The 25,065-nt window shown below is 41.7% G+C and overlaps 1 protein-coding gene and 1 long non-coding RNA gene across 3 annotated transcripts in view; one reads left to right on the plus strand and one right to left on the minus strand.

Annotated features, from left to right (window-relative positions):
* Positions 1 to 25,065, plus strand: part of LOC109548561 (uncharacterized) — a 385,148-nt gene that overhangs the window by 42,860 nt on the left and 317,223 nt on the right. The window lies entirely within an intron of this gene.
* Positions 20,687 to 25,065, minus strand: part of EDNRA (endothelin receptor type A) — a 62,772-nt gene continuing 58,393 nt past the window's right edge. For both annotated transcript variants that reach the window (XM_019926550.3, XM_019926549.3), the window contains exon 8: positions 20,687 to 23,193. In XM_019926550.3, the coding sequence (XP_019782109.2) occupies positions 23,053 to 23,193 (141 nt within the window). In that variant the 3' untranslated portion in view covers positions 20,687 to 23,052. The remainder of the gene's footprint in view (positions 23,194 to 25,065) is intronic.

Consider the following 25,065-nt stretch of genomic DNA (forward strand, 5'->3'; position numbering starts at 1 on the left):
TCCATGTCCACCAGGAACCTCAGAGTGTTACCTTATTTGGACATAGGTTTTTACAGATGTTATCGAGTTAAGATGAGCCCATATTGGATTAGATTGGGCCCTAATCCAAAAACTGGCATCCTGATAAGAAGACGGAAGTTTGGGCACAGACACGTAGACATACAGAGGGAGAACACCATGAGAAATAAAGATCTGGGGAAAGAAGAAGGTGGATGGACCTATGAGTGTGGGCACAAAAATCTTTGGACTTATAACAGTGTCTACTAGGAAGCATTTATGGCAGAGAAGGCAGCGGGCAGTAAGTTGGACAAAATGATGCATCTGGTGGAAGTCAGCCAGACGCTGTTGGTGCTTGTGCACTGGGCCCGTGAGTGCAGTGGCCATGTGTTCCAATGATCCTTTGCGATGTAACAAACCACACCAAAATTTAAGGGCTTAAACCAAAAATGATTGTGTTGTTTTTTAATTTCTCCTGATTCTGTGGATTGCATAGCTGGTTCTTCTGCATGATTGATTCTGGTTGAGCTAGGCCTATTGTCTAGGGAGCTTCGGAGCTCTTCCACAAAGCCCCTTGATTTAGCCAGAGTGGGCTTCCTCATAGCATGATGGTCTCAGCATATCTTCTGGCTTTTTAAATGGTGGCTGGCTTCTGAGAGAAAGGATTCCCAAGAGCATGAAAATAGAAGCTACTGGCTTCTTGCTGCTAGTAAGTCATCCCAAAACTTAGTGTCTCAAACTAAAAGTGATTTATTGTTTTTTATCATCCTGTGGGTCAGAAATTTGGGCCAAGCTGTGATGGATGGTTCTTCTGCTCCCTGTGGTGTCAGCCATGCATTTTGCTGCATTCAGTGAGAAGCTGGTCTGGTTTTGTGGTCCAAGAAGTCTTACTACTTGTCTGGCACCCCAGTGCTTTGGTGCTTCTCTGTGGTCTCTTATTTTAGTTCAGGCTCATCATTCATTCACCTAGATCAAGTTTTGTTTAGCAGAAGATGGGTTTACATTCACTGCCATTAGTAGTGTCTTATGACCTACAGTACCTGATTTACTGACATGGATTCTCCATAACATTGCCTTGGACCAAGTGACCTAATTTGGGGGCAAAGGACATGTGTCCATTGGCTTATGACCATAAGATCCATGAGTACTACAATAGACCACATCACTGGGAAGCAACGGTCTGATAAAATGTTGGAAAAATGTATTAAAGGATCAGATAAGATGAGAGCTTGGAGACAACACCCTGTGGGCTTGGGGCACTGTCTCCCAATTCTGAGATGCATAATACCAGGTTCTTCAGAGGGTCTCCAGCAGGACCAGATTCTAGTTACCTACAGATGTCATGAGCTTAAAATAAACCATTTGCTGACTTTTCTTTCTTCTCTCTCTTAATTTTCCATCTCCTATATTATGTTTCCCAGAGTCACCTTTCAAATAAGCCACCTGTCCAAGTCTGTGTCTCAGGCTCTGTTTTAGAGGGAAGCCATATTCAGACCCTACTTAAGATGTATTACTTTTTGCTAGCATGAAAAAAATGGAAATTGACATTGTTGGTATACAACTTGCTTTTCAGATAACTTTTTGGGTAGATTCCCAGAATTGCAATTGTTGGATCAAGATGTGTAGACTGCACTTAAGGCTCTTGCTATGTCCATTGAAAATAGTGTTATTTCTAGAACAAATTTGATCTGTTATGTCTCGCTTTCCTTGTCAATTTTCATTTCTGAAGTTGCAAGAAAAAAGCTTGGGAAATCACTGACTTGCTTCAAAAGTCATGAAATAGGAGTACTTGAAATAATGGTTCTCATGCCATGTTTCATTAGTCAAGTCCATTTCTCACTAATTGACAAAGTACAGCTAGAAACAGCTAAATACAGTTGTCCTTCACAAAAGAAAATTCTCAGAAAAAAATATGTTCACATGAAAGGAAATTCTGGGACTCTGAACACTTTCTGATAAATCATTTCAATAAAATTGCTGTGGGTGTTAGGGAAACAAATGAAAGTCTCTTCTCACTTAAAGGCTTTACCAGGTAATAAAGTATCACTTAAACCTTTCGTCTTTTGATGGGGGTGGAGTTTATGAAGATAGCAAAAAATAATAAGCTAAATCAGAAAATTCCTTTCCCCCCTCAGATTTATAGTGTTCATTTATCTCTCTATATATAAACCACATCCTTTGGCTCAAGAAAAATGGACCTTAAAAATAGTTGACTTTCCTGGTAAGTGATGTTTGTTTGTGCAATGGAAAACTCCACTAACTTTGAAGACTGAGAACTTAATTGATATCAAAGTTGTTTTTAATATGAGTTCACATAAGAAATAATGTGAAATTTTTAAGGGGAAGTTCACAAGTGCCCCAGAAGTGTATTATGTTAGTGTGTAACTTAAGCTCTGGTGGCTATGACTAAGGTTAACAAATTATAGGGGACCAGATTGTTTTAAAACCAGTATACCACTCACATATTTCTGATTACTTAAACATTTGTCATTAAAAGAAACCAGATTTTGGTTCAAATGGACACTAAGTCCTCTTCTTCTCAAAGTTCCAAAATAATAGAAAATATACCTTACAAAAGAATAAGACCCAAAAAAATCACTGAAAAGTGAGGACAATTACCATAAGCAGCAAACTAGAAGAGAATTCCTGGAGAATTCCTGATTGAAAGCAGAAGGTGTTTTATTGATGGAAAAGGCACAACAGAGGAAAAACAGAAAAATGCAATGGCAAAGAGTTTAAGGATATTTATTGGTAGAAAAACTTGGTAAAATGCCCAGTGGGGAGTCAGGGCTGTCTCAGTGGGCATGTGACCTGTACAGTGGCAAAGTGCCTATGCTTGGAAGAGACCTCTACTTGGTTTAATGCTCTGACATTGTCTTGAAATTCTTAATAATTTTTAAACAAGGGACCTTGCATTTTTGTTTTGCATCAAGACCTGCAAATTATATACTGGGTCCTGTTACTACTGTTCTTCCACCCGCTAAATTGGGGCCATGAGGAGCAGTTGCTTTACTCTTAGGCCCAAGTTAACCACGGATTTTAGTTAACAGTGGGCTCGCCTGAGGCTCCTAGAGAGATCATTCTGAGCAAAAAGTAGCACAGAATTTAAGATAACTGTCGACTTGTGAAACAAAACAAGATGAAGAAGAATGAGGAGGAGGAGGTGGAGGAAGAAGAAGTTTTCTAGGAGTAAAATAAACTAAGCAGTCCTTCATAATTTGATATTTGAAAGTGTTCTCTGCTCACCCATATTGGCTGCCTGGAAACACCCCTCTGTCCATTTACCTACTGTCAGATTCCAGGGAGAGCCCACTGGAGAAAGGGACCCACACAACTAGAGAGAAAAACTGTCTCAGTTCCCTATGTTAACTAATGTCATCCACCATTGATAAATATGAATAGATAACAGCTCAGCAGACACAGGAGGAAAACAAGCAATGGGCAGGGGAAGACTAAAGGTGAAACAATAACCAATCCTGGAGAAAACAGATAATTCAGGGAACAGAAGAGAATTTTTAAAATTCTAAAGACTATCCTCAGAGATATTTAAGAAAATATTGTGTCTGTCAAAACCAGGCTGCTATATAAAAGGAGAAAGCAGAGTTTAAGAAAGAATACACGTAAATTAGAGAAAGAATGCCCCCCCCTCAAATGTATGGACTAGCTGAGTTATAAAATTAATGGGGAAAAAGATCAAGTTGATAGTTTAAGGATAAAATGAGATAAGCTCTTAGAATTTAGAACCGAAAAGAAAAAGAGATGGAAAATATGCGAAATCTTTTCCTTTAACTCTTATGCCCTGCTTTCTTGAGTCAAATAAAAATACGAGTAAATTATAATTAATACATTTCCCTGAATCTTAAGACTCTATAGTTTTCAGATGGCAAGGGCTCACAGAGCTCCAAGCAAAGAACAACAACAACAACCAAAACAGAACAGAAAAGAACATTAATCTGTTTTGTTCCCAGCTATATTGCTTGCACTCCTGTATCACTTGTTTGGTAAAAACTTGTCGAGTGAATGAATGAACAGATGAAAATATCCCCATAAAGCGTCAGAATTCCAAGGGAAAAGAGAATAATCTCGACTGTGACCAGAGAGAATAAAAGAACATCTTACTTCAAAAGAGTAAGCATTTGATTGTTAGTAAATGTCTCTTCAACATCTATGGATACTGATGACACAAGCGATACCTTCAGAATTTTGAGGGAAAAGGATTTTGTACCTAGAATTCATTACACAGCAGAATTATCATTCCAATATGAAGGAAAAATAAAGACATTTCCAATACTTCCAAAAGAAAGACATTTTCTCCCATCTGAAAAAATTACCTAAGGATATTCACTAGGACAAAAAAAAAAAAAAAAACGAGAGGAAGATACAGAAGCAGTAGAAGCCAGGAGTTCAATGATAAGTGATTGCAGGATGGCACTTGTATAGAGGCTTAGAAAGCAATAATCCATAAGAGAACAGGAAGACAGAGGCTCTGTAAAGAACATCTTTAAGAAGAAAACTATTTCTCACCACAACTAGTGTTATGAAAAACACAGAGCATCTTAATATCATGAAAGCATATTTCTCTTCAGCTGTCAAAATAATAAAAGACAATGAGAAGGTAAAATGCTTTATCCCATACATAGTCCAAATATATACCGAAGCAAATTTTACTCCTCTTTTGGCTTGTAGGGCAATTTCTAGATAGTTCTGCCTGGTCCCATCTTGGCTGGAAGATGAGGCTTTCTCATGATGTCACTGTCATCCCAAAAAGTATTAAAGTCTCCAAAGGCTGATGAGCATTATTGCAACTGGATTGTCACTGATGATGAATGGCGAATGCTCCTCGGTTCATGGCCTGAGTGAATTTATTTTGCTAATATTTTGTTGAAAAATTTTGCGTCTATGTTCATCAGGAATATTGGCCTGTAGCTTTCTTTTCTTGTAATGCCCTTGTCTGGCTTTGATATCAGGTTTTGCTGGCCTCAGAAAATGAGTTTGGAAGTGTTCCCTTCTCTTCAATTTTTTAGAAGAGTTTGAGAAGAATTGGTGTTGATTCTTTAAATGTTTGATAGAATTTCACCAGTGAAACCAGCTGATCCTGAGCTTTCTTTTGTTAGCAGAGTTTTGATTATTGATTCAACCTCCTTACTTAGTAGTGATCTGTTCAGATTTTCTATTTCTTCATGATTCGTTCTCGGTAGGTTGTATGTTTCTAGGAATTTATTCACTTCTCCTAGGTTATCCAGTTTGTTGGTATATAATTATTCATAGTCATCTATAATAATCCTTCACATTTCTGTTGTATCGGTTGTAATGTCTCCTCTTTCATTTCTTTTTCTTGTTTTTGGCCACACTGCAAGGCATTCAGGATCTTAGTTCCCTGACCGGGGATCGAACCTGTGTCCCCTGCAGTGGAAGCATGGATTCTTAACCATGCTTCACCGCCAGTGAAGTCTCTCCTCTTTCATTTCTGATGTTATCTACTTGAATCTGCCAAAGCTCACTCTCACTGCTGTTGTGAGCATGCACAGGGAGCTGACCATGGGGTGCAAGGTGCGTGTGTGGGTGAGGTGTGTGGCGTGAGGCATGCTGGGGGTGTCTGAGGGCCACTTGGGGACATCTGAGGCAAGGTGTCCCCAGGTGCGTGTGGGCAGGCTTCCTGAAGGAGTCTGTGACATGCGTGGTAGGATCTGCTTCCCTTTCATGCCCTCTGAGAGTCTTATCTGCCTCTCTTTCTGTCACTCCCCACTGCCCCCAGTCGTGCGTCTCATGATTCAGTACTCTTTTGGTGTGAGCAGGAAATGGGCCTCTTTGGCAGCATCCTGCACAGCTGGAGAAGCCAGGTGCTCACTCACACATTCCCTCTCCCTGCACCGTCCCCTCCCACCCCTCCCCCACCCCTTGTGGGAGGAGTCACAGCCGAGGGCTCTCAGGGCCTTAGGCTGTGCTATTTTCCAGGAGGGGTGGTGCAGATAAAGTCAGGCTGTTCCTCTTACCCTCTCCAGTATGTCCAAACTTGGATTTTTTTTTTTTTTTTTGGCTTCAGTGGTGTGCTGGCCCTTCTTTGCTGAAAACTTGGACTTCCACGAAGACTCTCCCATCTGTGGGTGGCTGTCTAAGGCAGTGTTCTCCAGGGGCTCCCAGACCGTGTCTGAGAGCAGCTGGAGCTGGTTCATGGGCCACTTCAGGGTCCACAGCTGGGACCAAGATCTACATGCCTATTACCCAATGCAAAGTGGTGGGAGGTGGGGCAAGAGTGTCCCTGGGTCCCTTGGCCTATGGTGCTGAATCCACAGCTCCCACAAAGGCACTTTTGTCTGAGGATGAGTGCTACATTGTTGTTGGAGTAGGCACTAAGAGTGGGGGATGGGTTGTTTGGCCATCTTGCCGATGTCATTCCTAGTTTGAATAATTTTGGAGAGCTCTGGAGCTTAGGGGCTGTCCCAAGTGGTTTGGTACTTGGCTCTGGGATAATTAGGGCAAGGAGTTAGGGTCCCTGAGTGCCAGAGCCAGATAAAGGTGGTGGTGGAGTGTGGGCTTGGGATTAGTTGGCTCGCATATGAAAGGTGTGCTTTGCAGGCCCGTTGTTTGCTATTTCAGGAATTAGCTAACGCTAAGAGGGGCAGTAAGAGGAGAATAAAAAACCTCTTCTTTTATTTTACCCAATTAGGTTCATCCTGTTTAGTAAACTGATGAATTCATATGGTGTTGTTTGAGTCGTGGGCCTGGGTTGGGGAGGAAAGGTAGACTTTAATTTTTCCTTTTATACTTTCATAATTATTATCATGTTCATGTATTCCTTTTATAAACCAGCAAGTATCATTTCAAGAAAAAAGATAATCTTGCAAAAGAAAGAATAAGAAAGCGAAGGAAAAGGTTGTAGAATCCATATTTTTGGGTTTCCCAATGCAAAAGACTTCATAAAAATTGCTACTGTGTGTCTTGGATGAAAACTTTGCATCTGATCTTTCACCGCTATTTAATTTAGCATTTATCAAATTCTGCAGGATGGAAACTAGTTCATTTCTTTTGCTCTCTCTCTCTTCCTCCCTCCCTCCCTCCCTCCCTCCCTCCCTTCCTCCCTCCCTCCCTTCCTTCCTCCCTCCCTTCCTTCCTTCCTACCTTCCTTCCTTCCTTCCTACCTTTTTCTGCTATTTTTCACTTAAGCAGATTTCCAATGACCTGAGTACCATTGGAAGTAGATCTGTCATACCTAGAGTGATAACTAGGGTTATCATTCTTAACCAGGACACATTTGAATGTGAAAACGAGCACTATTAATTAAGAATTACCCTGGGGCAACAGGCATAAACGGGAATAGTCTTGGTCAAAGTGGAACATATGTTCACCCTAAGTAAAGCTCTTCTTCATTGGATCCCCCTGAGTGGAGGAAGAAACTTCACACTCTGCAGAAAGGCACACAGCCCTGTATGATCTGGCCATAGGCTGTCTCTCATGTCACTCCGTGCTTCCAGTGCCTACTTGGGCATCATATAACTGCTTGTAGAGCCATCTCTGACCATGTACCATCCCCACCTGCAAGCTACACTCAGCTCTATGCTTGCTTTGGGACTTTGCCCATGCTGCCCTTCTCCTGGAATGACCTCTCTCTCCCCACCTACGATGCCTCTTCCTACTTTAAGATTTTATTAATTTCCTTCATAAAAGCTTTGAGTGCCCTCCTCCATGCTACAATGTGCTTATTTATTTATTTTTATTATTGTCTGCCACATTGTTTATACTTGTCTATTGGATTCTTTGTCCCTACACTAGAGTATGAGCTCCTCCAGGGCCACAGCTGACTTTGTCTGCTCCTGACACACTATCAGACACTTAAATATGTGTTGAATGAATGAATGAATAATACACTTCAGATGCATTTTCTTAAAAGCACAAGAGTCTTTAGAAGGCAGTGTGACTTATTCTTGCCCAGAAATCCATGGCTGTATCCACCTAGAACATCCTTTTCACTTTTTCTTTTGATCTTAATGATATCATTAATGTAAAACATGCTACTCAGATTAAATAATTATTTTGGGGAGGATGGGTATTGGAAGCATTGAGATTTGAGACCTAGTTTTCAAGATCAGTTCTTTCTTTCATATGTCTGTGTTCTTTATTGGTTTCACTTTTTCTTTTCTTTTCTTTTCTTTTTTTTTGGCCACGCTTCGGGGCATGCAGGATCTTAGTTCCCTGAACAGGGATGGAACCCGGGTCCCCTGCAGTGGAAGTGCAGAGTCCCAATCATTGGACCGCCAGGGAATTCCCTGGTTTCACTTTTTCTAGAACCCCTTCAAACAGGGTGACTCAGGACTGGGACTTTGAGTTTTAATTGTTATGTTTTTTTTCTGACATCTAGCAGCTTGAGTTGCAATATGCTACCCAGAAGCTGAGTTAGCTATGCACATATATGTGGACCCTTCCTGGATTTAAAAGCAGAAGGATTAATGATTCTATAACTGCTTATGGAAGTTGTAAAGATAGGAAAGGAATTATCATAAGAAGGGTAGAAATAACTCCCTTCAGTTTAGAGTAGGGGGAATATTGCCATGTTGCCTAGCCTCTGATTTTATGACTCAGGGAAATTAAAATTCTGACCTGATAGAGTACACAGTCTCTAGAAAGAACAACAACCTAAATATCTATCAGTAATGTGCTACCTAAATAAATTATAGTAAATCCATACAGTGGAATATTATGGAGTCATTTAAATTAATAAGCTTTAAGTGCTGACTTAGAAATAGGTATGAATACAAAATGTATTAAATGGAATGTAGATAATATGTAAAGTATGACACAATTTTTGTTAAAAATATATAAATGTGACAAGATACAAACATTCAACTCTTCAAGTTATTTTTAAAAAATTTTCATTTTGGGCTTCCCTGGTGGCACAGTGGTTGAGAGTCCGCCTGCCGATGCAGGGGACACGGGTTTGTGCCCCGGTCCCGGAAGATCCCGCATGTCGCGGAGCGGCTGGGCCCGTGAGCCATGGCCTCTGAGCCTGCGCGTCTGGAGCCTGTGCTGCGCAACGGGAGAGGCCACAACAGTGAGAGGCCCGCGTACCGCAAAAAAAAAAAAAAAAAAAAATTTTCATTTTTAGGTTACTGTAGAGTCTTATGCAGTTGTAAGAAATAATAGAGAGGGACCCCACATGCACTTCCCTCCATCTTCCCCAATGGTAAAATCTTGTATAACTACAGCACAGTATTGAAACCATGACATTGACATCAATACAATCCACTGACCTTATTCAGATCAAACTATTTAAAATTAATTTCTATTTTAATGAAAATTATACATGTACATTTAAAACATTGGCACTAAAGACTTGCTACTTTTTAGTACTAAAAGACTTAGGTTCTAGTTATCTATCACTGTATAACAAACTACTCCAATATGTAATAAGTTAAATCAACTGTAATTTTATTATGTCTCATGATTTTGCCCATCAGAAATTCAAGCAGGGCTTGGCTGGGTGAGTTTTCTGTTCCACATGGCGTTAACTGGTTGTGGTCCTCTGGTCTGGTCTGGTCTGGCGGTTTGAAGACAAGCTTCATTCACATATCTGGTGTCTTGGTGGGGTGGGTAGAAGGCTGGGCTTAGCTGGTTATTTCTCTCTTAATACCGTCTCAGGGCCTCTGTATGTGGCCTCTCGAGGGAGTGGTTGGTCTTCTTACATGTTGGTTCAGGGATTCATGAGCCACAGTGGAAGCTTCTAATCAGTTATAGGCCAGCCCAAATTCATTCATGGGGATGTGAAATAGACTCCACCTCTCCATGGGAAGAGTGTCAAAGAATTTGTGACCATCTTTAATCCACCATAGCTAATAATGAAGAAAAGAAGATCCCTGCCCCATCCTTTACCTCTCCTGAGACCTGCTCCCCAGAGGCAACCACTTTCAACTTTTTAACTGTTTTTACTAGTATTTAACTCCATATTTTTGAACAATGTGGTTACACTGCATTTCCCTAGATTTGTCAAATTTATACATTATCTTTTGGCTTCTTTTCAGGGTAAATGAGATCTTACCTCAATCAATCTCTGCACCCCCACCCCGCCCCCATCTTACACACACACACACACACACACACACACACACACACACAACTATATTTTTCCTTTCTCTGATTACTACAATGGAGCAAGGTCATAATTTGGACAATATTAGATCATCTACTAATTCTGTCTTTTTCCTCTGGAGACAAGACCCCCTTTCCGTCCTCCTGCTGTCATCTGGACTGGTTGCTCTAGGCCAGCTGCTGCTCAGCTGTCATCCTGGGACTTCTCTTCATCTTATTCTGGGACATCTCTTTGTCTCTCTACGGTGTTGGAGCCTCTGTTTTTCTGGATTCCACATTTTATCTTGGTTAACCATCTTGTTTTACTAGTGTCAATCTCTCTTGTTCACCAAACTGTCTTAGGTTTATCTTTTCTATTTGGCATTGGTAGAAGTCATTTGTCTTTCTGGGGATGGGAATGTTTGCGTGACCTTCTCCAGCATGGGAAGCAAAGCTCTCTCTTCCCTTCCAGGAATGGGAGATCTGGAAAAACTGTTCCTGCTCCTGAAAAAAAAGAACTGGTGCTATGGGACCTAGGTTCAATGGATGATCATGACTCTACCTATTAGCCATTAATACTGTGTTAGAAAAAGAGAAGAGAGAACTTTTCTGTAGTGGCAACAGGAGAAGAGGGAAATAGCTTTAACTGGGAGAGGCTAAGGAAGGGAGAAGAAGTATATGGGGGGTGTGGAGGTGAACACAGGGCTTGGAGAGCCCTGATCACTGCCAGAGAAGTTCAGGGTCACGCCATCAATGGTCCTGGTCATTGGGGAATTTCATATTGCCGGCCTCAAGTGTCCTGCCCGTAAATCACACAGCCACTGTGGGTGTGGAAGCAATGCCCAGCCGAGTCTCCTCTCCTTGACTCCACAGCACATAGAAGAAGCAACTCTCTTATCTGCACCATACCTCTGCCTCCAGGACAAGTAAAGATCAAAGGAATCCTAGGGCTCCCAGTGAGGAGGTTTGTCAGTTGAACTAAGCATGCTTGAGCTTCTCAAGCTGGAACGTTAGGAGGGGACACTTGCACTGTACATACAGAGTATGGTTAAACTGGAATCAATCTGAAGTCACTGTGTGACAAGTTTAGCTTCTCTGTTTCTATACCTGACTTCATCTTCCTCTGCACCTACTTAAATTGCTGGTGATTGTCGAATATCATTTTTTAAAGCTTACAATCAGAAGGTAATTTATACTCATATTCAAGCAATTTAAAATTCAGACTCCCTCCCAGAGTTGTTTCTCTTCTGGAGAGTTTCCCTTCCTTCTCCTTATACCCAAGATGGTGTCTGGGGGCAAAAGGGAGCTTGTTTATCTTCATAGCTTTGGGGAAGGTCTCCTTGCCCAAGTGTTACCGTTCTCTCTGTTTTCCTATTGCTCACCCCTTGAGACACAGCCTCACCTCTGCAGGGAGTGACTTCTGTCTTCGCTGCGTCCACTGCTGAAATGTCCAGCCTTGTCCTCCTGGCTCTCTGGCAGACTCTGTCTTACCTGTGGTCTTCAGTGTCATTGCAACTCTCTCTAGTGACCCAAGGGCAAGCTCCCTCGTCTTGACTCTTGGCTAGCTTTCGTGACATTCTCTGGGAGCAAGTGGAACTTCTGTGTCCTTTCTGCACTACATAGGAAAGTATGGGAGACTTGAAGATAGTACAGTCCTCTCTCTCTAATAACTCATGCTTATCCCTCCTTTGCTGCAGACACCCATGTTGATTTAGGTCAGCAGACACTCTGTGAGGTGGTCTGTTTATGTGTTCCAAATAGGAGCTGTAATGCACTGGACCTTTTTTCTACACAGGGCACGATTCACCATCCTGAGGCTTCTGGCTTGTCTCTCTTGGCCTGGTTTCTGTCTCCATAATCAACAAACCCCTCAACTGGCTAAGTCTTAGGAGTGTAGGGTAGGAGCATTGAAACCCTGAAGAACCCAGGTGGGATGTGCACATAGTTCCCCCCAGACTTTCCCACTGCTCATCAGAAGAGCATGTATTCTCCCTACTCTGGTGGATACTTCCCTCATCATGTCTTCCACGTGGTCTTTTGTTCTAGATGGTATCTGCCATCACTTCCCTTCAGTTGATTAAGCCTTAATGGTGGAAGGAGCTTCAGGGACAAAGGAAAAAAAAAATCTGGAATACTACAAAGGAAAATACTCTGGGAGGCATTGAAAATGATTTCTCTCATGACCTCTTTTTACACCCACTCTGTAAGTTCAGTCCTATACCTGTTCTGTTGAAATCTTGGGTCAAGTCCATAATTTTTGGGGTCACTCTTCAACAGTTAAAAAGCCCTTTGTTAATAAGAACAGTCTCATATCAAAGTAAAAATGAACAGGCCAGTGTAATAATCAAAACCTTTTTCTTTTTTTTGGCCGCACTGTACGGCTTGCGGAATCTTAGTTCCCCAACCAGGGATTGAACCCAGGCCCACGGCAGTGAGAATGCCAAGTCCTAACCACTGGACCGCCAGGGAATTCCTGTACTCTTATCAAATTGTCATTATGTAGATTTTAACTCAAAAATCGTCTCCCCAGAAAGACCTTCTCTGATCATCCTATATTAAAAGTAGCCTTAAGGTGGTCTCCTAGCCATTTTTTAATTGTTTCGCCTTGGTTTAATTCATTTAACATATACATACTGGGGGCTTCCTCTGTGCCATCCAGAATTATTGCAGGCACTGGGTATATTACAATCAACAAGATAGACCAGATCCTTTATATAATGGAAGGGACTAGACAGTAGACAACCTTAAATGAGCAGGAAAAATATCATTCAGCGATATGTGCTGTGCAGAGAATTAAAACAGACTGAACGATAGAGTGAGGGGGTGACTAATTTACATTGTGCGGTCAGGAAAAATCTCTCTGAGAAAGTGACCTTTAAGCAGTCAGAATGACAACCTTTTTCTTGTTGCATTCTGTGTAATCAACAGAGGCAAGAGCTGGTAAGATCGTACGTCATGCAGCATAAATTTCAGATGAGAGTACTCGAGTGTTACCACACAGTGTTCCCTGGAGTACTGGGACAACCTGGTGGGATGATGACTAATCCCAAGTGTGGTCAGAAGTTATGCCATTATTTTGCCTGAACTAATTCATTGTTCAGTAGAATAGTAAGTTCCCGTGACCCTTCAACTTTTTGATTGTAAGAGACCATGGGATGCTGGGCTGGTGACAAAAGCGTGTGGCTGTACCAACTAACTAAGCCCAAGGTATTGTGCAATTTACAGTATAGAGCAATTGCTGAATACCTTCAGGTGATGCGGAATCTGAGAAACAGAGGGTCAACGTGGAAGAAGTACTGAACTCCAGGTCGAATTAATGAATTGTGAAACGGAGCATTCAGTGGAGTGGGAGGAGTTACAAAAAGTCTAGAATTTTATAGATTCTCCATGGATACACAGATGAAGGGGAGGAAAATGTGTTAGACCGCTTCAGGGTTTAATCTCCACCAGCCATCCTGACTGATCTATTTGGAAGACTGAGAGAGACTCTTTAATGTGGAACAGCTATGAGATTAGGAAATGTTTGTAAAATAAAGGCTTTAAGGCATAGGTATATGGACAGTATTATTATCCAGCTTAATGAAAACTTATTTTCCCTGATAGATTCTCTGAGAAAGCATGTAATAAAATGATTTTGATTTATCTTAAATATTTATTGCATAACTGTGATGATTAATTTTATTTTTACTTGATTGGGCTAAGGGATGCTCAGATAGTTGGTAAAATGTTATTTCTGAGTGTGTCTGTGAGGGTGTCCCTGGAAGGGATTAACATTTGGTAGACTGAGTAAAGAAGGTTGCTCTCAGCAACAAGGGAGGACATCACCCAATCTGCTGAGGGCTTGAATAGAACAGAAAGATGGAGGAAGGGTGAATGTGTTCTCTCTGCTTGAGCTGAGTGATCCATCTCTCCTGTTCTTGACCATTGGAGGCCCTGGTACTCGGGCTTTCAGACTCAGGCCAGGACTTATGCAATCCCCCTTGATTCTAGGGGCTTTGCACTTGGACTGAATTATACGACTGGCTTTCTTGGTTCTCCAGCTTGAAGTTGGTAGATCGTGGGACTTCTCGGCCTCCATAATCATGCAAGCAAATTCCTGTGATATATCTCTTATGTGTAGCTATGCATGTATGTTCTATTGGTTCTGTTTCTCTGAAGAACCTGGACTAATACAATTGGTAAATTGAAGAAAGTTTAACACTATCATCACCAAAAACCAAAGATAAATTTTCTCTCTTTCTATGTATATGCTGTTTACAGAGCAACACATGTTCATTACAGGAAAGTCATACAGTTATGGTTTCCACTGGCAGCTATGGACAGCCTGGAGTGTGGATGAGATGGTCTGACTCTAGCTGTAGGTCAGTCTTCCCTGAGTCCATCTAGCGAGGAGCTGACCTAGCTGAAGAGTTCATTCAGACAGTGCACTTGGGTGGGTATCTTTCCAGGATGTTCCTGTAAGGTACGATTTAAAAGGGACACTCTTCTACGTACAGTACAAGCAGGCCTTTTCTTGTTCTTAATATGGACAAAGGACATTCATGAGTAGAAACTCATAGGAAATCACATGCCTGAAGAAACAGATGCCGTTGATTATTCAGTGAGGAAGAATCCTTCTTCCTTTCCAAGGCTGCTGTTTGCATCTCCTCTAGGACCTTGATCCATCAGTTATCTTCTTTTTTTCATCCACCTGTGATCTCTTCCTATCACGGGCCTAATTCTACTGTCCTAAAAATGCTGAGGTTGTCTTTCCCTTGAAGAGATAAAAACCTTTCCTTCGGCCCTGCCTTCCTCACGCTGTCATCTTAGCTCTTAGTACCCTCACGGGCAAACCCTTTGAAAGAGTGGCCTGTGCTTGTGACGTGCATTTCCCAACCCACAGCTGACTAATCTTGTTACCCGTCTCATTGATTTCCAGCTTCATAAATGACCTAAACCTTCGTTTGGCGGCCACTTGGGAGAGGCACGTTCTTCTAAGGGCAATAGCAGTGGAATTCCGATATGAGGAATGTTTGGATACACAGAAAAACTTAACAGCCATGCTCCAAAGAGCCTGAAATGGAGTTCCTAAAGTGGTCAATTGGGCCTTCACAGAAAATGGGACTGAGGCTGAGGAAGTCTGGATTGCCGGTTAGCAGAGAGCTCTCATACACGCTCAGCTGCCCCAGACAGAGAAAACCTGAAAGAGTGGTTTCCAATCCCAGATGCCATTTAGTTTGCTAAAGAACCTGACACGTTCAATGTCTGCAATTTGCCATTTAAGTTCAGCAGTGAGATAGAAATGTGTGCCGTCTTTGGTCAGGTTCTTCCAGAAGGAGACCTTGAGCCAGGGATTTGGGTGTCAGTGGTTTGTTAAGGTACAGCCCCCAGAAGAAACCAGTGAGGGAGTAGAAGAGGCAGGCTGGGGAAAGGGAATAAGCTCCCTCACCTTTCTTAGGGTGAGGTTTCAGGTGAGGCTGCTCTCCGGGCATGCTTGCTGTTTACCCCACCAGAGACACAAGAGCTGGGCTTTTGCACTCACACGTTGGTAAGTCCTTGGCCACAGGTCATGGTGGTGATCGAGGTGGATATAAAATTCCCAGGCTCCTCTTCTTCTCCTTACAGGCTAGAGGGCTCCAGCGTCCAAAGGCAGGCCACTGAAATTTACAGGAGCAAATAGTAGCAGAAACACTGAAGGTGGGGATGGGTGAACAGAGCTGGTATAAAGGATCCAAGAGAATCTGGTCAGGTCTCCAACAGTGTCTGCTACAGAGACCTAGAGGTATGTCCCCCTCCAATGTGATGGCGACCGTGTAAAGAGGAGCAATATCAAGGCACCCAGAGCCCTGAAATCTTTACTAATGGATCAATCCAGGACTGGTGGGGCCATTGTGGAGACAATCTGGCAGGATGTATGATTCAGCTGCAATCCTGCTTCTCTTTAATTTTCCTAAAGAAATCACACACGTCTCCATGGAGACTTGTAAACAGATGTACAGTCAGTGTAGCTTGGCTGTGGTAGCAAAGAACTGGATAAATTAAATGTAAGATATTGAAGGGTAAGATATTATATATATATAAAATGCCCCATGTAGAGGGATCTCTCCCCTTGCATATATGGATCATTCATTAATTATTGTTTTGTTCTGCAAGGACTTTAAATATATCCTACATCCATTTTATATATTATTTTTTATAATTTAAACAGCAAAAATTATTTTTAGAGAAAAGAATACAAATCAAGGGATTAACTGAGCTAAAAATGTGAAAAAGCAGCAGAAAATAAGGAGGAGCAGGATATATGCACAATATCCTTAAAGATGGAGAAAAGAAGTGGTGCAGCTGTTCTCCTTCCCCCTTTTTCAAAATTAATTAATTAATTAATTAATTAATTTCTGGCTGTGTTGGGTCTTTGTTGCTGCGCGCGGGCTTTCTCTAGTTGTGGCGAGCGGGGGCTGCTCTTCATTGCGGTGTGCGAGCTTCTCATTGTGGTGCCTTCTCTTGCAGTGCAGTACGGGCTCTAGGCGCGGGGGCTTCAGTAGTTGTGGCACGTGAGCTTCAGTAGTTGTGGCTCGCGGACTCTAGAGCACAGGCTCAGTAGTTGTGGCACACGGACTTAGTTGCTCCGCGGCATGTGGGATCTTCCCAGACCAGGGCTCGAACCCGTGTCCCCTGCATTGGCAGGCAGATTCTTAACCACTGCACTACCAGAGAAGTCCCTCCTTTCCCCTTACTAAGGCCACATGGGTTTTCCTTTGGGAAGTTACTCCCCCCTACCCTGTCCCAACTTCAGCTCCAGGAGTTGTCCTTTCTTGGCCTAAGCTGGTCAGCAGAATTCCATCCCTCCCAACAGGGGTTTGATTGAGAGTGAGTGATCCAGGCCTAACCCCATTGGGTTGCCTAAAATAGAGAAAAGACTGGACCTGGGAGATCAAATTTTCATTATGCGCGAATGTTTGCCCTGAAAAGCCTAAAAAGGCACACATGTTCCCCTTACTTGATCGCATTTAGTAGATTTTCTCATTTCAGGATCCTTTAAAAGACAAGAATTTAATTGTAGTGAATCCCAATTGTCATACTCTGAGAGAAATAGAGAGGTATATGTCATGGAGAAATGGCTTATTCTGTAAAAACTTGTGTCAATGGAGGGAGACAAGCTGTGCCTTGTAGGTGCCTGGGGCCTGTGGTTTGGCTGATCACGTGATACTACATAGTCTGGGCAGCGTCCAGTACTCTCTCTACCATCTGGGACAAATCTGTCACACAACGCCAAGCACACAGTTGCATCCACTGTCATGGAATCAAATTCAAATAAAAGATGATCAGTTCCATGTACATAAATTAGGTAAGGAGACTGTGTGGATTAGGACCAAAAAGGAAAAATCTGTGGAGTTCTCTACATTCCCTTAGGAAGATTCATGACTCTTCTGATTCTATTTAGGGTGGAATTGCTGTTCCTAATTTATTACCTCCCAGGAAGAAACACGGAATCAACTGAATATTATTGATGCTAAAAGCTTGGGAATCCATGAGATATTAGGACTTCTGGCTTCATCAAATCAAAAGTGAACTCTGTTAGCATGCTTCATGGGGAAAGCTGGCTTTGCAGTTATAATGTTATTTTCAGTTCTTGATTATTCCCTGATTCTAAGAGCTGTGGCCTGTCTCCTTTCAGTTTTAGAAACAAAAAAGTAGAAGTATCAGTGCGGACCAAATATAGATGCTGGGTTTTTTTTGTTACTACTTAGAGGAGAGTGTGACAGAAGCTTCTCAAATGTAGGATTATTAAAAAACACTGGGATTTTTCAATGTGAAGACTCCATTGGAATTTCAGAAAAGATCAACTGCATGTGGTGGACTTGTACCTTGATTTAACTTTGCTTGTTTAAAGTATGGAGAAAAATCAATAAGTACAGTACTGTGCTAGGTTATGTTATAGACAAAGGAATAAGAATTTCAGGCCAAAACCTAGAAAGGTTTTGGAAGACTGACTGCATTTTCTTCACTCTACACATATATAGTGTTTAATACACTCTCATGGACTAACAATACTACTAAAAATAACAATAGAGGTAATAGACTAGGGAAAGATTCACATGTGTCTTGGCTGTTTCTTGGACTTAATCTCCAATTTGTTTCACTACTGTAATAATTTAAAATTTCCTGGGTGGGTTTATTTTTGGATGGTGAACAACGTGTATTTACAGACTTTTAAAAAGCTCCTAATGTAGAGACAATGCTGTGTTGCTTATTGTAATGCCATTGTCTCAGCAGTGACATGATTATATTGGCTAAAATAAGAACTGTAGAAGCAAGAGCCCTCACACTGTGCTCATTGATGTCACTCGCTGAAGTTTAAAGAATGTTGACTGCTTTTGCCTTTGTGCTATTACCGTCCCCGGTGCTGATGGCTACAGATTCACCACTAAGCACTTCAGTGCATGTATTTATTTATACATCCGGTTTTACGTTCCCAGCAACTAGCACAGGGTAATATGCTGTTGCTACATCTGTGTTGAGTGAAAAGATAAATCAAGAGGGAGGGGAGGAGGGAAGGGAAGGTGGAGCACAGGGGATTTTTAGGGCAGTGAAACTATTCTGAATCATACTATAATGGTAGATTAACTGTCACTCTCCATTTGTCAAAACCCATTGAATGTACAACACAAGGAGCGAACCCTAATGTAAACTACGGACTTTAGTTAATAATATCGTTATCAACATCGGTTCATCAAATACACCACACTAATACAAGGGGTAGAGAATAGGGGGGACTGTGTATGAGGAAGCAGGGAAAAGAGGGCATATGGGAACTCTCTGGACTTTTCCATCAATTTTTTTTGTAAACCTAAAACTACTCTAAAAAACATAGTCTATTAATTTAAACAACAGCAATAAGAAGAGATAAATAAAAATAACTTAGATGAGATGTTCTTAGACCATGTGATTGTAAGCAACAGAAAACCAAATTTAACTAGCATGGGCACCAAGGTAAATGTGTTCGTTGGCTTACTCAAGCCACGGAAAAGCAGCAGGGCAAACTAGACCCAGGGACTTAAATGTGCTTTCTCATCTCTGTTACACTCTAGACTGACTTTCTGCACAATGCCCACCCTCCCTGCTTGCAACAGTGAGAAAGGGCTCTTTCTTACTTTAGTTGTTAGTAGAAAACTCCCTAGGGGTTGCTGATCAGCCTAGCTTGGAAATGTGAACACCTTTAGACCACTTATGGGGGTGGAGAGAGAGGCTCCAGTTAGAGTATGGTGTTTCCAAGGCTGGAAACAAGTAGGCATGTAGGATCTGATTGCAGTTATCCTGGCAAGAGATGTTGGTGGCTCAGAAAAGGGAGGTGGGAGGTGTGTGTGTGTGGCAGCGGCAGGGGGTGGGGGGGAGAGAGAGAGAGAGATAAAAAGAGGGAGGGAGAGGGAGAGTCAGATTCTGGAGATAGTCTGAGGATGCGCCTGTCACAATTTATTGAGGAGTTGGGTATAAGCTGTGAGAGGAAGAAGTGGGACAGGACTTCAAGGCTTTTGTCCTGACACCTCAAAAGATGGGCTGTGATCGTTCATTTTCTGTGTAACTTGGCTGGGCTGAGGGACAGACACCCTGTAGCTAGGAATATGTTCTTTCTGGGTGTGTCTGTGAGGGTGTTTCTGGAAGAGATTAGCATTTGAATCAGGAGACTGAGTAAAGCAGATCTGCTCTCACCAGCATGGGCAGGCATCACCCATCAGTAGACGGCCTGAAAAGAACAAAAGGAGGAGGAAGAATGAATTTCCTCTGTCTCTTCTTGGGCTGGGACATCCATCTTCTCCTGCCTGTGGACACTGGTGCGTCTGGTCCTCCGGCCTTTGGACCCTGGGACTTAACACCAGCGAGCTGTTCATGGTTCTCAGGCTTTTGACCTCAGACTGGGAGTTATACCAGCAGCTCCCTTGTTCTTCAGGCTTTAGCATTTGGACTGAATTATATTCCTGGCTTTCCTGGTTCTCTAGCTTGTGGATGGCGCATCATGGCATACATATCTCAGCCTCCATAATCATGTGAGCCAATTCTCACAGAGAATCTTCTACGTATGTATGTATCTATCTATCATCTATCTATTCATCTATCTATCCTATTGGTTCTGTTTCTCTGGAGAACCTTGACTAATACATGAGCAGAGGAATATTACAGCAGCACAGGTTAGAAGGATATCAGGACCTTAGTTTCAGATATAGTAAGTCTATTAGTCCTCCAGTTGGAAATGTCAAATAAGCAGTTGTATGTAGACGAGCCTTTCCTCCAGGTATCCACCTGACACATTGTTTATTGATCCTAATTGTTTATTGTCCAACTCCTTCTTCTAGAACACAAGCTCCATGAGAGCAGGCATTTTGCCTGTTTTGTTCCCTGCTATATCCCCAATACCTAGAAGAACTCCTGGTGCATAGCAGGTGCTCAGTAAAATTTACAGGGAAGATGAAGGAAGGAAGGAATGGGAGAGTTAAGTGTTCAATACAGCAAAGTTGGTTGAGAGTAGAGTACAGTTAGGAAGCATCTGTGTGAAAGTAAAACTGCTCACCTGGCTATTACTAGGCAGAGGTTTGCAATAGGTATTGTGTAACAAACGTTTCCTACATAGAACTATATACAAATGAAGAGACACCTGCAAGGCTTCTGTAAACTTTTATTTTATATTTATGGGCCACTGCCAGTGCAGGGCCTTGGCTTCTGGCTCATTTCTACAGATTTACTTGAAAAGATGTGATAAAGGTAGAAATTGGAAATATTCCTACTAGTCAACCACGGTCACTTACTGGTCCATAAACAAAATGCCCATGGAAGCCTGTGTGGTTATTCAGAAATCTATGACTTTTTGAACTTGTAAAATGCATTTTTAATATGCAAGAGACAAAGCATCTTTAAAAAAAGACATCTGTCTAAACAAAATGGTGTGAACATATGGCTTACCTTATAGGGATATATCACTGCATGTGACACACCAGTGGGCTAATGGAATTTGACTGCTAACACGTAAAGGAGCCCTGCCATTGGATGGCTGGAATCTGATATCATTTTATACGTGACTGTGCTAAAATACAGCCCGAAGAATCGGCTGAGCTCATTTATCATCAGCAATCTTTCTGGCGAAGTCTGATAGAAACATCTGCCCACTTGTCAGTCTCATCACCACACTGAGTTGGGAACTGGGACCATATAATACTTCAAATGTTAATGACTTTTGCTCCAGCACAGGAAAAAAATATAACCCCAAATACTGCTTTCTCCTAATGAACCAACCAACGAACCAAAACCCCATTGTCTACCCATGGCTCGTCCTTTTTCATGCTGCCTGCCACGTTCCATTTGTAATAGTAACACTGTCACAAGATTTACGAACACAGACAGATTAAAACTGACTGAGGCTGGTTGTCGAGAGGAACATCTACCTAGATTCCACTTAGAGTGTGTGCTTCGGCACAACTGCTGGGCATTAGTATTAGATTACGTGAAGTCCATACAACCATCCCACCACGTGCAAACACCACACCCACGAGTGCCTTCCATAGAGACAATCACAGAAAAATTGGCTAAAAGAACTGTATGGTTGTTTATATATATATATATGTTTATATACACACAGTAAAAGATTTTCTGCTGTACTCACAGTCTGTAAACATCGTGGAAAACGCCCAGCAGAAATCACTGTGGGCCTCTTGAAATGGTGACTATGTGAGGAGTTGGGGTGAGGGAGGTGTTTAGGTGCATACTGGAAATCCAGAGAACCTTAAGTTCATGGTGGCAATTATATTTCACTGACATGATAAACTCAGCTGGCCTCTTTGAAATTATGTTTCCTATATTCCTATGTGAAAAAGGGAATGACCAAAAAAGTCTTACTGCCAGTTAACATTTTAAAAGCAATCAAGAGACGATGAGGTGATTTGCATACATATATATGTATATATGTATGTACATTTGCATACATACACACACGTATACATGGTACATAAACCTCAATGAAAATTTCCAAATCTTCTAAAAATACTCAGTCCTTTTCTCCTGGCTGTGCTTTGGACTTCTGTGCATTGCACTGAAAGTCTTGGGCATAGTTAAATGACACATACATTTAAATTTTAGTATATGGTATTGATTTTACATAACATGCTTCCATTAAAAAAATTGGGCTCATGAAAAATAGAACTATTTCATTCAAGCATTATTTTTAAATTTAACATAAAAATATGCACAAGGTCTCCTGTAATGAAACACCATTAAAAAAGAAAATACAGATTCTTAAAAGTTGTTTGAATAGCAGCTATTAAACTGCCGTATGTGGATATCGGTCTGTGCTTTAAGATCTTGTAAGCTCTTGCAGCTTGAGAATTTATGTTTTAAAAATAAGCCAGTGACATGAGAAACATTAACCTAATTGCTCACCTGAAGTCCATTTTATGTCTTCTTCTTTTCTGGGGGCAAAATATGTGTAAATAAGCTCAAATCATCATTTGTATAGGCAACTATGCAGTTAAAAAATACTGGCACTGAAGGACATTTCAAATAAAGGAGACTTAAACCCATACCATGTTTGGCCAAAAAAACAAAATTACTTAAAAAAAATAGAAAACCTTGTTATAATTTCTAAGCTTTTCATGGTGACCAGTTCTTACGGAACATTCTACAGAACCGCCATGAAAGCTAGCCACGTACTCGAAAACTCTATTTTCATGCAAAGATAGTATATATCCTTCTGGTTTAACTGAACAATCTCCTTTCCCCCGCCAACTCCCACCATTTTTTAGGGCTGAATATAACATGCAGAATATGTAAATTAGATAAATCAAAGTAAGATTCGTTGAATTTGTGGGTATAAACCAGTCAACCCTTCAATGTTTCGGAAAACATTTTTCCAGGGGGTGGTACTGAGTCATGGGAGAAGGATGGAAGAAGAGATTTCTGGAGATGCAGTTGTTGTGTTGATTTTTTTTTCTCCAATAGTATTTGAAGTATATTGATGAATGTTCCTTAAGATGTTTAGTTTATACTGTCCTTGTGGCTGCTCCTCTCTGTGTTATGGTTGTTTTGTTCATGGTTCTTCCATTGGATGCTTGTTCCATTCATGGGGACTGAGGTCATCAGACTCTTGGACTGGTAACAGCAGCAGCAGAGGCAAGACTGGGAGAAAGAATAGACTCGAATTAAGACGAGGCTACCAGGGCTTCCCTGGTGGCACAGTGGTTAAGAACATGCCTGCCAATGCAGGGCACATGGGTTCGAGCCCTGGTCTGGGAAGGTCCCACATGCCGTGGAGCAGCTAAGCCTGTGCGCCACAACTACTGAGCCTATACACCTAGAGCCTGTGCTCTGCAACAAGAGAGGTCACTGCAATGAGAAGCCCGCGCACTGCAACGAAGAGCAGCTCCCGCTCACTGCAACTAGAGAAAGCCCACGCTCAGCAATGAAGACCCAACGCAGCCAAAAATAATTAAAAAAAAAACAAAAAAAACAGATGAGGCCAACAACCTGTTCCCTGCAGAACCTGGAGGCCTACCAACAAAGGGTGAATGTCTGTAGGCATTTGAGGACAGAGTGTGAGCCTTACTAGTAATGTAGGGTAGGGAGTTTGTAACCTCTAGGGAGAAGTTAAACAGTTTATTCTACTGCAAAGCAACAGATCCCTTGTTTCTTGTTTTAATTTATTCACCAAGTCAAAGAGGAAGGGAAGGCAGTGTTGGTGGAGGGAGAGTGTTCAATGATTTGGGGTGGGCATGAGTGGAAAGGGCTGGGAGGGTCCTGGCATTTCATTTTTTTAAGTGTTTTTAAAAATCATTATTATTTAAAAAAATATCTATTTATTTGGTTGTGCTGGGTCTTAGTTGCGGCACACAGGATCTTTCAGTTGCAGCATGTGGGAACTAGTTCCCCAAACAGGGGTTGAACCCAGGCCCCCTGCATTGGGAGTGTAGAGCCTTAGCCACTGGACCACCAGGGAAGTCTCCGGCCTGGCATTTCTTCAGTGTGTACCACCTACTTGGCTCTCTGCATTGGCCACCTCACCTGATGCTCTTAACAGCTTTTGGGGGTAGGTGCTATTTTCCTCATTTTATGAACGAGAAGAGGGAGGCTTAGAGAGGATAATAAGAGGCAGAACTGAACTTAGAACCCAGGACTCTCTCTATTGGGCTCTTCCGCCTGGGTATGCTGCCTTTTTATGAAGATCAGTCAAAACTGTGTTTAATGTCTGAGGGTTTGCACCTTGATTTTTTCCCTTCCCCTCTAGTTAATGTGTAAACTAATTAGAAACTGATACTAACTCCAGATTACGTCATGTATCTGTTATGACCTGCATTTTAGTCAATCTTTCTTAGGGCAGAATCTTTCTTAGGGCATTTCATGACTTGTAAACGTGACCCACTAGACTTCAAAAGTGTGGCAACAAGAACTTCCACACCAGGTTTCATCGATTTCTATGATTTTTTAAAAAATATTTGTCTGTTTCCTTCTAGATTATAAGTTCCACAAGGGCAGTCGCTTGTGTTTTTCCTCTCTTCTATCCCTAATAATAAGAAGCTCGTACTGAGCACTCTCTGTTGTCTCAAGCACTTAACATATATTAACCCACTGCATTCCACCTTATGAGATAGATACAGTGAGCATCTGATTTTACAGATGAGCAAACTGAGGAAGCAGGAGGGGTACCACTTGGAACTGATAAGACAGTTAGCTAGTGCAGAGCTGTGATCTAAATCAAGATTGTTGGCTTCCAGATCCTGCACCCTTGAACTCTATGCTACTCTTTCTAATACGTACCATAAACTGAAGTTAAACATCCTGGCCAAAGATAACAGAATCCAGTTAGGATTAACTTTATGCTAAAATCATTCTAGGAACTGGAAAAATGACACCTCAATAGGAAGTGCTTGGAGCTTTGGGAGGACATGGGTTGGCTTAGCTATGGGGAACTTTGAAGAACGGAAGGAAATTGATTTCAAATTAAATTACATTAGTTCAGATTTCCAGATCCATAAACACTTACTTTCCTTGAAA

Source organism: Tursiops truncatus, chromosome 5, assembly GCF_011762595.2.
Source record: "Tursiops truncatus isolate mTurTru1 chromosome 5, mTurTru1.mat.Y, whole genome shotgun sequence".
In the NCBI taxonomy this organism is placed as follows: Eukaryota; Metazoa; Chordata; class Mammalia; order Artiodactyla; family Delphinidae; genus Tursiops; species Tursiops truncatus.